Source organism: Octopus bimaculoides, chromosome 20 (genome assembly GCF_001194135.2).
Source record: "Octopus bimaculoides isolate UCB-OBI-ISO-001 chromosome 20, ASM119413v2, whole genome shotgun sequence".
Taxonomy (NCBI): Eukaryota; Metazoa; Mollusca; class Cephalopoda; order Octopoda; family Octopodidae; genus Octopus; species Octopus bimaculoides.
Window position 1 is genome coordinate 1,359,560 of NC_069000.1, and position 17,829 is coordinate 1,377,388.

Consider the following 17,829-nt stretch of genomic DNA (forward strand, 5'->3'; position numbering starts at 1 on the left):
ATATATATAATATAATATATATATGAGGGTGAGTCAAAAAGTAATGCCATTTGTTTAGGACAGGTATAATTACCAACACAGGAACATGTATCATACATCAAAATGAAGCTTATTATGAGTTTATTGTTTTTCTTTTTGGCAAGAAATCGACCAGAATGACACCTTGAGCATCCCAAAAGACAGTCGCCATGATTTTCCAGCTGACTTTTGCGTCTTGAACTTTTTTGGTAGTGGTGACGTAGAGTGGCGCCATTCCATTGACTACCTCTTTGATTCCGGTTCATAATGATGAACCCATGTTTCATCACCTGTTACGAGCCTTCAAAAGGTGTTGTCGCTTTGACTTTGTAGTGAAGACGTGGTTCAAAGAACAGTCAACAGAATTTTACATGCTCTGATTCGAAATGGTGCACTTAACCACACCCCTATCCCTCTCATTAACCAGAACCATTTTGCTCTATCCATTTTTCATTCTTAATAGTCCTCTCCACTCACATTTTACATTGATTACCCATCATTGTCCATCTCCCCTCCTTCATTCATTACATGTGGTCACACTCTTTCAACCTATCTCCTGTTATCTCTTTATTCCTCTCTCTCTTCTGGCAGAACTGTTAGCATGGAGGAGAAACTGCTCAGTGGAATTTTGTCCATCATTATGTTCCAAAATCAATTCCCACCAAGACTGGCTTTTATCCTTTTAGAATTGATAAAATCAGTGGCAGTTGAGCACTGGGGTCGATGTATTCAACTTACCCCTCCCCTGAAAATTGTAGACCTTTTACTGTTTGTTTGCAGTCGTGTTTGTTTGTCAATGGACAAGATATCACAGGAACCGCTGGATGGATTCAGATAAAACTTTCAGGGATGTTTGGCCTGGTGACTGGCACAAACTGATTAGATTTTGGGATCAATCTAGTACTGGACAAGAATTCTGGATTATTTTTCCAGATATTTTACCTAATATTTTACCCGGGGTCAATTTGTTCGACTAAAGGCTGTGCACCAGTATGGCCGCAGTCAAATGACTGAAACAAGTAAAAGAATATGCTTAATTATTAACCTTGACTCAATTAAGTCGCTAATGTTTTGTACTGAAGGTCAAGGACCATCTAATTACGAACGTATTCGACAAGATTACTATTCACACACATATTTGTATATATATATATATATTACAAACATTTTTTTTTATTCAAGAGTACTCGTTATATGTTGTAGAGTATATATTTGTATATAGCTGGATATTTACTCTGTTACCATTCAGTTTCTCACTCAATTCGCTATTTCAATTTTACTGTGAACTATAGAATCAATCGTATTGAAGGATAAACTCGGAGTAGCGACCGAGTACATCCCCAGCTTCGTATAGTGCACATGAGCACTGTCTACAATTCCTTCCATATAACACGCACATATATATATATATAATATATAGAGGCATATACAAAACCATACATACGTGCACATGTATATATATAGTTTCAATAAATTAACCACTCAATTCTGGGACAAAAATGTTTCGCATATTTAAAAAAAACCCATTTTTAACGTTACGATACAATTGAAATGAATTAGTCATCAGTTAAAAAAAAAACTGAAAAGAAAGAACAAAAGCAATCAACAATTGACTTTTAGGATGACCATGTGAAGAAATTTTCTTGGATTGCTTCAACAATTAGGAGATGAAACGTTTTATTTTTTGATTGAATTCATATAAAATCCGGAATGGAATTGACGATCTATGAAAGTTAATTTTCTGCAATTGAAGGGCAAGAAAAATACTGAAGCACGATGTTTAAACTCTAATTGGAATGATTTGGAATTGTTCCCTATAAACATTATGTAGTCATTTGTTGAAAAGGAGTTTCGGGATTCAGTTCGTTCTTCCAAAGTGTGGGTGTTTTCGTCTTAAATATGTTGTTTCGGAGTAATTTAATTTATTAGCGAAGTTAAAATATCAATGTAATATTGAATGTGCAGTATAAAAATATATTACGATATCTTATTCTCATTTTGATAATTTATTATTATTTCTATTATTATTTAGTTCTGTATAACTTCTATATATGAATTTCATATTCACGTGTTCCAAGGTGAGTTTTGAAATGGCTCAACTATATGTGCAGAACTATTCTTGTGAAATAAATTAAAATATGAACATGATTTGAAAACTACTGAAATATTATTTATTATCGACTAATATTTTAGAAAACTCTTTAAATTATACTTCAATTTCTGAAGCTTATATTAAAAAATAAAATTATAATAAAATAAAGAATATTTCTATTTTTAACTATTTCATATTCAGAGTAAATTCAATGCTATCGCTCAAATCCTTGAAAATATCAATTTATATTAGCATTAAAGAAGAACTTCAATTTTATATCTAATATTTTACTACTTAAAAAAAATTAATAAATATAATTCAAATTTTTTTAATGTCTCACGGAATATATTTTCGACAATTATTAATGAAACTATTATTTTAATAAAGGCTATAATTGTTGCGGGTTTTAAGCGGCATTTTACTAGTTATGTCCCTTGACTACCTCTTCTTTGAAGTTGCTCTCGTGTAAGAGCAGGTGAATAGCTGTGTATATAGTTCCATTCTCATTCCCATCTGCTGGACTGCTAACCTCGTCTTCCTCGAGGAATCGCGCTCAACACAGAAAACTCATAACTCAAGAACTCGAATAACATCACCGATTTTTATTTGTCATGGCTTCTGAAGAAAATTTCGATACAGGAGATGCAGGAGCGTCACAGACCTATCCGCAACAATGTTCCAGCTTACGCAAGAATGGCTACGTTCTTCTGAAAAGCAGACCGTGTAAAATCGTAGATATGTCCACGTCAAAAACCGGCAAACATGGTCATGCCAAGGTTCATCTCGTTGGTCTGGACCTGTTCAACGCCAAAAAGTACGAAGATATTTGTCCCTCCACTCACAATATGGAGGTGCCCAACGTGAAGCGAAAGGACTACCTTTTGATTGATATCGACGCGAATAACTACTTGACCCTGTTGGAAGATGACGGAGCAATTAAGGACGATTTAAACCTACCAACTACTGACATCGGCAAAGAAATAAGCGATAAGCACAAAAGCGATCAGGCTCTTGTTCTTACTGTGTTATCAGCTATGGGTGAAGAACAAGTAGTAAGTTATAAATTGGATAATAATAAATAATGGATTAATGAGCCAAGAGGAAAAAAAACTGAACCTATGCAAGCTATGGTCACTTTTAACACTATAAACTGAAGCAATTAAACACCAACACACATAATTAATCTCTCCTCGTCAACAGTTAAAGGACAATCTTTATTTTCAATATAATAATACTGTAAATGATAGCAGCTAATAGACTTATTGGCAGGTTTTCTATCTGTCTTTCTCTATCTCTTGAATATGCGCGCACGCTCGCACACACATTCACTCAGCCGTAGTTATATACATTAACAATCTTAAATTGAGCCAAAGATATTTATTTTAAGAAGGAAAACAGTAAAAGCAAATGAATCAAGCAGGGAACGGCGCAAAGTAATGGAGACCCCTCAAAAAAAAAAAAAAAAGAGAAAAGCGATGTGAGTTGATGGAAAAAACCTCCTCAACAAGTCACGGATTCAAATCTTCATCGCCTCACCTGTTTTTTTTTTTTTTTTTTCAACTCTGAAGTTGCCTCCTTCCAAATTGCCATTCATTTTTAGAGATAAGAAAAAAAATGAAAGTTGAATAATTCACGATGCGACGGAAGAAAATGATTTTGAAAAAAAAAAAAAGAATATTTTTTTTCTCCTTCATACTTCAACATAAATTGAGAATGTGCAGAAAAATCCACGGATTTCTTGGTATGTTCGTTTGTTACAACTGGAAATTGTTATGAATCTATATTGTACGCTTAGTCTTTAATTATGGGGTATCAGTTTTGTAATAGACCTTTTCCTTTTTTTTTCCTCTCTTTTTAAATATTATTTGACTGATCACCTCATTTCTAGACAAGCTCAGATTTGATAACCAACATTACTACTAACTATAGATTAAAAAAAAAACAACCTAGAAGAGAAGTTTCTCCTTTTAATTATTGATATATTATCATATAAGAAGAATATATCCATCTTCATATTTCTTATTTGCATAAAGAAATATAGCTGTTAATAAGTAAAGGTGGGAACTTTAACTTAACAAGACTAAATGGCTTTTTCACTCCGAAATGTCGTAAAGACTTGGCTGGAGTGTTTTGGTTGACCTGCTTGGACATTTATGCATGCTTTAACACACATATATATGTATATATATATATGTTATATATATATATATGTAACATTCTCTCTTTTGTATTTTTTTCCTCCTTCCTTCCTCTTATAAATAATAAAGTGGTTTGTATTTTCTCCTAAGGGCCAACATTTGAGTTATATTAAAGACGAATTGAACATAACACGTGATTTTCATTTTATCCTTTTTTTTTTTTTCGACTATGAATTATTAATATTTTCTATTCCACTTGGTCCCTCTTCTTCCCTCATGATGATATTCCAGCTGCTTACAGTAGTGTCTGGCGGTGGTAACATTTTATTCAACACCCTACCATAGCAGTTGCAAATGCTTCGTCTATAATTATATATAGTATTTATATTTGCACACATACACACACACATAATTATATATACATTAAATTCTTTTAGATTTAGTTGAAATAATTGTAAGGATGTAGAAAAGTTTGAGATGGACCCCTGAGTAACCATTTCAGAAATGGAGGGGGGGATGATTGCTTGCTGAATTCCCCCCCTATTTAATTCTTTTTCTCTTTATTTCATTACAATATCGACTCACGTCATCGCAGCTGAATTTTATTCATTACATATCTCGGTTTTATTTCTTTTAGTACATAATATAACCTATATTCTACCCATTGTCTCTTTTATCCCCTCTCTCTCTCTCTGCCTTTTCAAGAGACATTTGTGGACCTCGTGGTTCGCTTTCCAACATGGTATATATTTAACAGCAGGGCCACTTTCTCTCTCCCCTCTGCCTATCTACCTGAAGAAACCGCTAGAAACTATAATTTACGACTCATTAGTCGGTCTCTCTATTTTTTTCTTTAATTCCATTCATTTTACGTAGGTTTAATATTTCTAATGTTTAACCTTTTAATCCTTAGCTTCTTCTGTATTATGGATATTTATTAAATTAATGGTATATAGTTTTGATGTATTTTGTTAATAATGGAACTGACTAGCTGCAATCTCTATTCTCTTAAGCTTCTCTGTGCGTGTGTGTTTTTTTTTTTTCTAATCTAAAATCGTCCGGTCGATTTTTGTCGGGCAACCATTTATCTTGCATAAGAACAGTAAATACTTCATTATTACACTGATTGGTGGTTTCTTGGTGTGGATGTTTTATTGTATTAATTAATAATGCGTAGTAAAAACTATTAGCCATCAGAGTATTAGATTAAAGCTATTTTTCTCAGCAACGCTCTCTCATCTTCTTCAAAATCTTCGCTATATTTTCAGATATGGCGTTGGGCGGGGAATCGTTAATCTGCTCTTTTTTACCGACAATATTTAAGTGATTTTTCACTGTTCAAAGCTCTTTTCATATCCCACTTTGTACACTTTGAATGACCTCATCATTTCTCCCTCTCTGTTTATGGGAGCCTTTGAAAAATGTATGTAAAAAGATTTAATTGAAAAGCCATTTTCATCACCAGTATCTGACCTACTTTCTTCTTTATCTTTCCTCCCTATGACACGTCGGCCTTTCTCTCTTAGACGAATCTTGCTGTCTTTATTTCTCTCCTTTTTCCATACATGAATGGATGTTTGGGTTTCACTTAAAAAATCATTGTGGGAGAGGCGAGAGACACAAGTTTTTCATATAAATTACCATGTACCACTATTACCCCCTGGCCTGTACACTGAGCTTACTCGTCGCTGGTGACTGAATCGAATTAAATTCTGTCTAGAGCTTTTATACATTTATCTTAGCTTAAATATCTCCACTCATTTAAAATGTGTGAATGTCTTTTTTTTTCTTCTCCATTCGCTTTCTCTTTTTCTTTTCCCTCTTTTTTCTTATTTCATTGTATCGACCGCTTCGTTCTCGTTGAGTGGCGAGCGATTTCTAACGGAAACAGCCGAGTCGTGCTCGTGCGTTGCCGGAATCTCTTCCATATCTGGTCAGTGCAACAGTGCTGCATTAATAAATGGTGGCGTTTAGAAAAAGACACAATTATTCTCACTACTTTCTAACATTCGCTTCGTTCGCTGTATTAGCTGGTATGGATTGATTTTTACGTGAATGATTCCTATCCCTATTCCTTGTGGCTGAAGCAGAGCCTATGCTTGTGTTGGTGACTGCTTCTTCCACTTTTGTTAGCATCATCTCCTTAAGATGGCCGTATGTTCCGGAACATATGGCAGCATTATTTTAGAAGAGCAATTAACAAAATTTCAGTTATATTCTTTTTATTAAGCTTAACTGTCACAAAGTATTTCTAAAAAAAACCGTTTTTAATTTTTCGTTCCTACCGGCATCGTTCGCAGGTTGAGGAAGGGGGTGTATTTTGTTGGAACTTACCTGCAAATTTGATAAAATTATTCTGGCCCGTCTGTTAATGTAGATTAATAAGCAAACTTTTTTCTTTTTTTTTGCAATTGTTAATCAAAGATCTGTCACTTTAATGTGGTCTAACGTTGTTCTGTCAGTCAACTTTTCCACGTGGCTTTTCTGCCACTACTACTACACGTTACATATGACGGTTTAGCTTTCTTAATGTTTCCTATATTCCTTAAATTAAAGGGTTTGCTTGTATTTTAATAACGGAGTTATGCTGATAATTTATCTACTGAAACCCTCAAAAGTTTGTTTCAGGTATATACTTAGTTGAACATCCATGGACAAACTGGTGGTATTTGGTCCCACGCGTGATGTCCTGGCAACACGTTTAAATTTCAGGGACTTGTATATACATTGTGATATCACTACGATTTGATTTTCGAAAATTATCCCCGGTGAAGATAATTAACTACATTTAATTGCCAAAAGGGTTAATTCGTTAAATGTTTTTATTGAGTTTCTTTTCATTGTCCACTTTTTCTGGTCAAGGACCCAACAGAATTGGTGAATGTTCTTTGTGACTCGAACAGTTATTGTCTAAAAGTTTAAACAGTCATTCAAGACTACCTTAGTGTACAGATTGATCTACGTAGCAGTTTTAATTTTAAAAAAATGTTTTATTCCAGAGATGGATGGTCCGAAATTCTCTAAATATTTCCAGTTGCTTCTACCCCCCCCCCCTCTCACAGTAATTGTTTTGAATTACCGCTGGCGTTGTCCAGGAATGCGTTCGAATTTGCGTCGTCTCCTGTCTGAGGTAGTAAGACTAGCTTGGAGGAAATATTGTTTTTTATCTTCATGTATAATTGTCATCGTACGTAAGAATTTATGCGACTTTTCCTTTTGTCTTAGTTTAATAGGATATACGACCTGTATGTCCCCTGCATATTAAGTGTCCCTGTTGACATGGTAACTGGTTAGGTTTTTCCACAGAAAGGGTTTCTGTTATAGACAAATAGCTGTCTAAAGGACCATTGAAGTACGAGGTACGGTAATATCGAATGTAACTACGCTACAAATTGTTTTATTTAGGTCTAGAGGAATAATAGCTTATGACTCTTAGGGATATAAAATGAATTTGGTAAGGAAGAGCAGTCTATATTGTATTTCTTTGATACTTTTTTTTCATCTTGTGAACATATTTAATGCTCAATACTGGTGACTCGAGTCATCTGCGTCATTTCTATTATTCCTCCAATCCTTTGCCTCCGAGTCTTCGCAACAGTATTCATCATAAGGTGTGTTCTGATTCTAAACTTGTCTTGCTTTCGTCTGCAATTTCATACGGTTGCGAACCTTGTTCTTCCTTCGTAGGTGACGTGGAAATAATACGTTCGACATCTCTATTTCTCATTGAGGGTGGAGGGGCTTGTTTAGGCTATATCTTCGTAAACACTTGCGATTGCTAGCATTTTGATTAATAGCTCGTTCGTTCCCTAAACGGAAAGGGTCTTTTGGAGTTAAGCCATCTTTAAAACCCACTGGTTACTGCGGTTATTGGCTGCCAGACAAGCAGTTGTTGCACTTTGGTGGGGAGACACTGGAATGGAATTTTTTAAGGGGTAGAATTTAAGCAGCAACACAGGGGTTCCAGTCCTTCGATTAATTTACTGTATGCAGTATGGTAAACTAGAGTTTACAGATTTTTATTACATTAAACTAGGTTTTTTTCCTAATCGGCTTCTGTTTACATCCATCCTCAACTCTGGAGACGAGTGAACGCGAAGGTCACTCGTTTAGTGTGCCTTTAATTCATCCCGGTTAGCAAAATGGATTTTCTTTTTTTTTAATGATGGCACATTGAACTTTTCACTGCACACATTCGTAACTTTGAATTGACTTTTTACAGTTTGAAAAAGCCAAGGCTTGCTATAACAATGCAGAAATTTCACTCCCAAAACAGAATTTTCAGAGTGCAAGATTGGTAGGTGCATGGCATCCTAATGCAGTTTTTGTGATGCAATTAGTCTTAACCTTTTGATATTCATCAACAGATTACTACGGATTATTTTCCCCTCTTACCATGTTATTAATTCCATTACTAGCAAAACTAACATTTATAGGTTCATTTTTACCCCCACCCCCTTAAAGTGCTTCTCAAAAGAATTTGTATCGTTTGCATGATTGGGGCCAAGCCCTCCAGGTGAAGTTTTGTGCCATTCTCTTTGTCATATCTTCTACAAACGATTTTTCTTCATCAAGAGGAACATTATTAGCAATCAATAATCATTTTCTGTGTCTTTTCCTAGGACGCAGATAGTTCTAACTTTGCTGCTCTTTCGCCTCAGTCCTCTTTCAACTTCGTGTCCTTTCCACATTTTCATTGTTCGAATGAATGCATGTCTCTTGCATGTTGTCAAAGAATGCCTCTTGTACATTGCGCTGCACTTAGTCGATGGATGTGGCCACACAGTGTTGCTTTGGCAATTGTGCATTGTACGCATGCGCGACCGTGATATGGAGCGCGAAAAGAGATGACGTTATGTGGCTATAGTGAAATAATACAGCTTCGGTCTACACAAATAGTCTGACCAGTGTTTTTTTTTTATGTAAGATTATTGGAAAATCTGTATAAAATTTTAAGGAACGTAAAACGAGTATTGAGGGGGGAATACTAATTGAAAACCTTTTTTTTTTTTCTCCATTGTATGTGTTAAGCTGTTATCTTAATCTTTTCGTGGATTTAATTTGTCCACGATAGTTAAAAGCTCTGATGTCTCGCAATATACTGTGTTTAATCTCGGGGGTTAATTAGAAATTAACGACTGTGATTTTTTCACTCTAAAGTTGCAAATTTGCCCAATTTTGGTCTCGAAGTATCAAATGGCAATTTGTGAGATATAACCAAGTGCGTGGCAGTTTTGATCAAACTTGTGATGAAAATGATTGACCAAAGTTCACTTGAGTTGATGTTAGTTTGAAGATATGTTCTGATTGAGCATTAATTAAAAGTTTTTTTATTTTCTTTCTCTCTCCCTTAAAATATCCTATTAAATGTGCGTTGTATGTTTTCTGTGAACCTCCTGCTAGCATTTATCGTCAAATATGTTGAGATTTACAACACCTCCTGTCAGCGTGGTAGCGGTGGTAAATATACAGCGAACAGCTTTATATTCGGTTACTCATGCTGCTAAGATTTTTGTCTGGAACCTGCTTCGTTGCCGGTAATTTGTGCACACTTTTACAGATGGTGATGTGGGGTGGGTGACTTAAATAAGCAACTGATATTTTAATTGTTACCCTGTGGCTGAATAAAAAGTCTTGTTGCTAGCAGTCTTCTGTGTGAGGCCTTTTCAACAGCAGGATTCTGTATTTAATCACACCTCAGTTAATTTAATTAACTGGGTAATTTTTTTTCTCTTTCCTATGGATGAATTTAGGCGGGATTGTGACGATCCTTTAGCTAAAAAAAACCCACCCAAATTTAGTGTTTCTCTTATTTTCCTCGTCCGTTAATATTTTCACAGGACAATAATTTTATGTCGAGAAAATATATTTTTTGCAAAATGTTGACCCTTACTAGTCAACAACAGTTTGTCAAATTTACATGGACTATAAAATTCTGGACATGAAAACATTTAAAATAGGTTTTAAAGTTTTCAAAGCCAGAGAATCTGTTCTAGTTCGTAGATAGTCCTGCCAGTTCAGGCTGTTTTTGTTGTATTTTTTTTAATAAATTCTGTCTATTGGTATATTTTGAAGAGTACAGGCTGCTTGGTGACCTCGGTTGGCAGCGGGTAGTTTTTTTTTTTTGTTCTCTTTTTTTTCCTTCCTCTTGGAAAGTACACTTGTTCATTGTAGTTGTCGTCTCTGTTATGATGAATACTCCCCAAATAAATATATATATATATATATATATATATATATATATATCGGCAAAGTTGTAATTAGTCTCGAGAATGTTGTCTACTTTGTATTCAGGCCAATACTGCAAATGCTTGTTCTGTAAACGTGAAGAGAAAGCAAACATGCAATAATGTTAACCGTATAAAACAACTGAATCCTATAATGTCTATTCGTAATGATCCAACACACCCTTTGACTGTCCATGTTGAAGGAGCAATCTCACGATTACAAATGTTATGGGTTTGCTGGAGGTATCTTGTTAAACGCTTCAGTTCGATCAAAACGTTTTGTATACTGTTGGTCCCGCGATGGATTCTTTTAAAGGCCATGCTCTTGTCTAAGCCTGACAAAACAGTAATCTTACACTGTATGTTTTACTGAAATAAAAAGAGAAAAAAAAACAAAAATAAAGTGCAGTAATCAAATTTTTTTCATTTTTAACGTTTTCATTTTGTATCTTGATGACTTGAAACTTTCTCATTAATCGATGCACAAGTGTTTGATTTTCTTCCGTGATTCCTAAACGTAGTTTTCTTTCTGAGAACAGCAATTATTGGTGGGTAACTGTCACAATTTATTACTGCTGGTGGCTTGTGTTTTTAATTATCGAATACAATCTTCGTCTCCATTTATTTCTGATGTTGGGTACTTTTTTTTTTTTTTTTAAGTTTCAGTAACTCTAAATACCACGTTTAATTTAAGAATTCAATTGTATAATTGTTTTTGATACAATAAGTTTTGGAAATTTGCATTGATATTTTTGGACCATTCAAGAACCTCGATTCTACTGGACATGGAATATAAAAGTGCAGGGTTAAGGGCCTTGCTACCGACCGTGTGATTTTGGGTTCCACCCTATGTGGGCCCTTGAACAAGTCTTCTATACGTTTGTATATGTGCTCTTGTTTTGACATCACACGAGGGTTGTCAACTTATCGCTCTTATGTCATTCATTTCCAGCATATTCTATGAAAACATTTGACCATAGAGAAATGTTACATTGCTTGGAAGCAGACAAGGGTTGGGCCATGGGAAATCTGTCTCAATGTATTCCATTTCATCCGTGCAAGCATTGGAAAAATGGACTTTAAAGTAATAATATTGTTAAGTGAATCCTGCAGCATTGCTATATTGTTGACCCTCCAAAGACATGTTGAAAATAGTGAATTGTCTGGTATGTCTGTCACTTTTGATTTGAAGTCTATAATGTTAAATATGTGAAAGCATCTACATTCCAATCTGGAATGTCTGCTACTCTGGAGAATCACAATGGATGCAGCACCACATTGGTTCCATAGACTTTTGTCGTGGATGTCCTCGACTGGCTGACTGGGGTTCAGTTCTAGTTGTCTTAAACTTGTGCATCACTCAAAAATGGAAGCTGCAAACCTTCAGCAGGTAGATTTATTAATCTGTGGAGTGAAACTGAATCTGATTTATAAAAAGGTGTTTCAGGTTTTGAATATAAAAGTGGTTCTTTTATCAACCAACTTGACCATCCCTGCTTTTGTACAATAGAATCCAGTTTGAGGTTGAACAGAAGAAATTGACAAGATTTTAATTGCTTCAATAAGATCAGTGTACCTTCATCAGCAGATAAGCCTATCTACAGTACTCTTAAATTACCTTTTGCATTTATGAACTTCCTGTGACGAAGATAGGTGAGAGCAGATAATGGTAATGGATCAAAGTCTTAGCCCAAAATACTTCACTGGTAGGAAGAGCCTCACGTCAACAGATCGATCATGATATTAGAGTAAGGTGAAAACTAAACATTTCACTCATTTGTGCTAAATTTCCTGAAGATCAATTTACCCATTTTCTGTGGTCAACCACTGCAGCTTGTCCCAGTTTTCTCTGTGTTGGGGATCTATTTCAGGGTTGATGTAATTTCAGGCTTTGTGCCTTTTAGAAGAATGGATTATTATTGGAACTGACAGGATGCTTATCAAGTTAAACAAAATGCTTGACAACATTTCATTTGTCTTATGTTCTGAGTCCAGATTTCACCAAGGTCAACTTTGCCGATCATCTCTTCAGTGAATGAACTAAGTACTGGGGTGGGGGGTCAAATGTGTTTCACTTTCCCTAAAACTGCTGGCCTTGTGCCAAAATTGTTAGCTGGTTGGGTGATGCTCAAATTTTTTGGTTTCTATCTGTCAACTCTGCCAGTTCTTACTGCATTTAGTATTGATTCCAGACCATTTGTGTAGCTTGTCAACAGATTCTACAATATGCAAGTTATTGATATATCAGAAGACTGTTCTCAATCTCTTGGGTTATTGCCAAAAGGACCGATAGTGGGGGGTGGGGGGAGTGATGGCTAAATTTTTACTGAGCACACTCCTCCATGTTGCTGCCAATCCTGATATGGCATTTCAATTGAAGTCTCAATCTCATCAATGTTAGTTGTTTTACTGTTCTGCCAGATTGCAAAATGTGAAATCCTCCTGGAAGTTAATAGAAGCAAACTGCTTTGGCAGTTGAACAATTTTAAAAATACAGTCTCTGTCCTTGGCCAAGATTAATCAGTTATCCTCATTCTTTCAAAACTCTTGTCTAGTACCATTTTGCTAAACATCTTTTACTGATTTCCTTATTTGTGAATCTCCTTTATTCATAGAATGTTTCACTTAGCAAGTAACTACCAGATGCATCTCAACAGCCATTCCCTGATGGATCTGCAAGCTGCAGTTGTATATAAATATATTTTTAAATTCACTTTTAACTGTTTGTTGTGATCTCAGCAAGATTTTGAGTAAAAGACCTGGCAGTTCATTTCAGCTGAGCTACTTGAATTTTAAGTCTTCTGATATTGTCTGCATTTTCAAAAGGAATTGTTACCTGATACATGGTTTTCTTAGCTGGCAGTTTTTAGCTTGCTTACCTTGAAAGACCTACATTACAGGTGTTTTGATGGTTAGTTGGGGTGGAAACAAATTTAGTAAACTATGGAAATTTAATATTTTCAAAGTTGAAGACGGCTACTTGTCTAGGTGCAGTGTTGTAACCCATCTTCAATTGGCAGTGTACAACCACTGCACATTGGTTTGTATCCAGCTGGAATACAAATTGCACATGCACACAGTCTGATGCTTATTTCAAGTTTATTCAGTCTGGTCTGTGTACTGCTTATTGTTTCAAGCAAGATATCAGATTTATGAAAACAACTTTGTCATTATTAAAAGCTGATATTTGGAATAGAAATTGGGAAATTTGGATGGGTTTTAATTTAATTCTTTTGTTATCAAACTGCCAGAGATCACTTCTGGTTCTAGGACATAAACATCCTATTAAAATTTTCCTTCAAAATTTCATGTTAATTTAAGTTTCAAGCAGCAGCTTAATAATTATTTCAAATTTTTACCACAGAGGCAGCTTGGGGGAGGTGGGGATGAGTCAGTTACATCAACCCCCAGTGTTCATCTGGTACTTATTTTATCAACCTCAAACGGATGAAAGGCAAAGTCGACGTTGGCAGAATTTGAACTCAGATTGTAGCAATGGTCAAAATACTGCTAAGCATTTTGTCCAGCTTGCTAACAATTCTGCCTTAATGACAATTGTTTTACTAAATTAGTTGAAATAAAGGAAGTTTATTTCAATAGAAGTATGATAATGAAAGGGGTTAAATCACTAATATGGAATAAAAGGGCATTGCTGGTGGGAGGATATCAGCCTTTTTATTTGTGGGTTTTTCCACAAACACCCTCAAGTTTAATTTTCCAAGAGATTCACTTGGTGATATATTTCTGCAGAAATAATCCACCTATTTAGTTGAATCCGTCATAAAACAAATTAGTATTTTTTTAATTGGGTTCAGTTACCTAAGCTTTTCACAACATAGAATTATTTTGCATTGGATTGGTCTTATGTAACTGATCCTAACATTAAAACTTTCAAGCAATTTCTCTCTTTTCAAGATGCATTGTTTTGTGACTGACATTTTATAATTTTTTTTCCCTCTACATCCACATTTATGTACCCTCCCCCCCTTTTTTTTTTTTAGCTATGTCAAGAACCCTATTCTTTGTGTCTCAAAATATACACATTATGAGGTTTGATTGTGTGATTGTTGCAATTAAAACTGGTTCAAGGGAGGGAGTGGAACTAAGAGAAATGTCCATGTACCAGGCAAAAGTTTGGAGTGGGAGAAGGATAACTGTACCTGAATGATTGATTTACAGGTACAGTTTCCATTCACCTAATTTCATTGAGAAGGCTTAACACTTGTGATACAAACCCTTTCACCACCCAGTCATCATTGTTTATGGGGAGTTGAAATGCCAGGCAGTGAGACTGAACCCAGAACCATGTGCTTGGGAAGCAAACTTCTTTCTTACACAGCCATTCCTACCTCTATCAGTTTCCCCCCTCTTCCACCTTCCAAAACTTTGTGAATATTTCCCCCTTACAAGCATTTTTATTTACTTAACATGATGAGCTACTTTTTAATTAGATAAGGCATGTCTTGCTACTGACAGTGTTACTATTAATAAAGTTATTTAAATGTCTTAAACGAGCTGTTTAAGAAATTAGAGCAGTTATCTAAAGTTATGACCTTATCTACAATAACCTCAAATTAACTCATTTTAGTTATGTTTTGCCACAATTGAGAAAAGATACTTTTTTTTTTTCTTTGCATTTGTCTTTTGAACATCATGGATACCAAAGCTGGCATTTTTCCTTTTTTGTTTTGGTGATGCTGGTTGATTTAAAGATGAATGATGCACTTCAGTATAAATATAATATTTTTATGTAAAATCCTATATTTTCCAAGATGGTCATGGCCAGAACACCTTTGCCATTATTGTTATAGGTTATTGAATCAAAATTTGAATGGGTGTGTTCTTCAGTAGCATATATATATATATTTATATATTATACACACACACCTAGATCTTTCAAGTGTTGGGCCTCACAGAGGCAATGACAAACCTTTGGCACTATGTCATGCTTGAGAAGAGCCATTGAGCCAAGCAAAATCGCAGTCATGGCGGACTGATCTGGTCACTTCGTGTTGCATCTGCCTCGATTTTATACTTGATGACTTTTGGCCATGGATAAAACATTTACCTTTTGTGTAATGTTCACCCTTCTGGAGGTGGAAGTATTTGTATTATAAACACAAGTTTGGTAAGTTCTTTGATTTTTATTTAAGTTATCAACTGGAAAACGAGGGAAGCCTTGTGACACATTTTCTGCTTTTTTTTATTTTTTATTTTTTATTTTTTTAAAATTTTTAAATCATCTTAAGTTGCTGAGCAGAATATATTTATTCTCTGTTGTTTGTCACTTTAAGATATGTCCTTTGTCGGGTAAGTAAATATACAGCTTTTACTTAAATAAAGGCTGCGTGCACCTACTATTCCTGCTACAGTTTTCCACCTGTTTCCAAGACAACAATCTCAATAAAGCAAAGACTGGTCTCCTTCTTATTCACAGCCAGAAAATATCTTCCTGCTAACAATTACCATTTTTGGACAGTGTTATTGCTACACCCATCAACGTTCTAGATCCGCATCCCCACAAAATAATTCTTCCTGCTATAAGTACGAGGGGGCAAGTTGATTACATTGACTTCATTGCTCAACTAGTTCTTTCACTGACCCCGAAGAACAAAGGACAAAATTGATTTTGGCAGAATGTTAAAGCTGGAAGAAATGTTTCTCAGAATCTTGGAACACATCCCCAAAATAGTGTCATTCGAAAAGTTGCTATGATGTCATTTACCAGCAAACTCCAGCCTCTCATTCATAGATGTTCTCCGTTTCAACTATTTTTTCTGACCCGACTACAGTGGGGGTTCCTCTTTGCAACTTGCTAATCTTGGACACTCTTGATTCATTTATCATCGTCCACATATTCAGGCCTTCTTTCTCTGAAGGGCAGCTTTGTGGAATTCCCTCCTAACATGTTTCCCAGCTGCTGTCAACTTACAACCTATAACACGAGGATCATTAACTGCACTGGTCTCTGGCAGATTTATAAAGGCATTTTTTTTTACTTCTCTCTTTTAATCCTTACGTTATTATATTTCTATTGAAAAACACTGCTTTTGGTTCAATTTATTTTCCAAATATGAATTTAGTAAAATAACTCGTTAAGTGTTTAAGAGCATAAATTAACATGCAATTTTGATACAAAGTTTCAATTTAGATCTCATTAAAACAGACAGTTTTTATCATAGAATTGGGGGCAAGTTTCCGGTAGCTGAGTATCTGAAAGGGTTAAGCAGACTAATTCCACCCATTGCTTATCTTTAGATTTCTTCGACACAATGCAATGGCACAAAACCTTTGGCCAGTTGCCTTTTGTCTATTCGGTGCTCTCTGCTTCGTGATTGTTCTACAAATAACTATTTGTGCTGGAGAGATTTTGTCAGTGTTTAGATGTAATTAAAGATGATAAAAGCTGCTATTAGATCTAATGACCTGTCTTAACAATGGACGGATTGTCTGTGAAGTAGCTTCTTCACAAGGGTAAGTTGATATTTATAAGCATGATTTTAAATTCACTGGATTGCTGACATATTAAGACCAAACAGATAATGGTTGTCGGCATCAGCAAAGAACGGATATTTGGTAAGTCTTGTGTATTGATGGGAGACGAAAATACAGGTGTTCTTGGTTCTTCAGAAGGGCACAAAGAGGGTTTATCCTTTTATTTGTTTCAGTATGCTACTGGTACTTAATTTGTCGACCCCAAAAGGATGAAAGGCAAAGTCGATCTCGCCGGAACTTGAACTCAGAGTGCAAAGACAGATGAAATACCTCTAAGCACTTCACCCACCGTGCTAACAATTCTGCCAGCTCGATGCCTTACAAGGACTGAAGTATTGAAGACGGTTGGATTGATTAGACCCCAGTACTTGCCTAGTACTTTATTTTCTCAACCCAGGAAGGATGAAATGTGAAGTTGACCTCAACAGGATTTAAACTCTGAGCTTAAAGATCTGCAAGAAATACTGCCCTCGCCGGAACTTGAACTCAGAGTGTAAAGACAGATGAAATACCTCTAAGTTGAAGCATTTAACGAAATAGAAGGGGATATAGCATCATACAACGTGGAAGACAATTGAAGATTTCTGCGGGACAACCTGTTGAAAGCCACCGACCAGATTTGTGGGTGGTGTAAGGTCCCCTCCCGACCCAGAGTAACGTGGTGGTGGAACAAGGAGGTAGACAGGGCTATTAGACAAAAGAAACAGGCTTGGAAGGACTGGAAGAACGGTGGTAGCAGGGAATTGTACCAATGTGCCAGAAGGGAGGCTAGGCGACAGGTTTATTTAGCCAGAGGGGAAGCAGATAAGAAAAGATTTGCAGTGTTGGCTATAGCCTAGTCACCCGTATTACGAACCAG

At 35.6% G+C, this 17,829-nt stretch overlaps 1 protein-coding gene and 1 long non-coding RNA gene across 2 annotated transcripts in view; both read left to right on the forward strand.

Annotated features, from left to right (window-relative positions):
• Window positions 1-17,829, forward strand: part of LOC128250359 (uncharacterized) — a 125,590-nt gene that overhangs the window by 25,712 nt on the left and 82,049 nt on the right. The window lies entirely within an intron of this gene.
• Window positions 2,535-4,438, forward strand: LOC106877546 (eukaryotic translation initiation factor 5A-1). Its single transcript, XM_014926474.2, has one exon. The coding sequence runs from the start codon at window positions 2,722-2,724 to the stop codon at window positions 3,190-3,192; it is 471 nt and encodes a 156-aa protein (XP_014781960.1). The 5' UTR covers window positions 2,535-2,721; the 3' UTR covers window positions 3,193-4,438.

What these genes read in the sequence shown, in the direction of transcription:
- LOC106877546 (XM_014926474.2), top strand. Translation starts at nt 2,722, where the DNA reads ATGGCTTCTGAAGAAAATTTCGATACAGGAGATGCAGGAGCGTCACAG.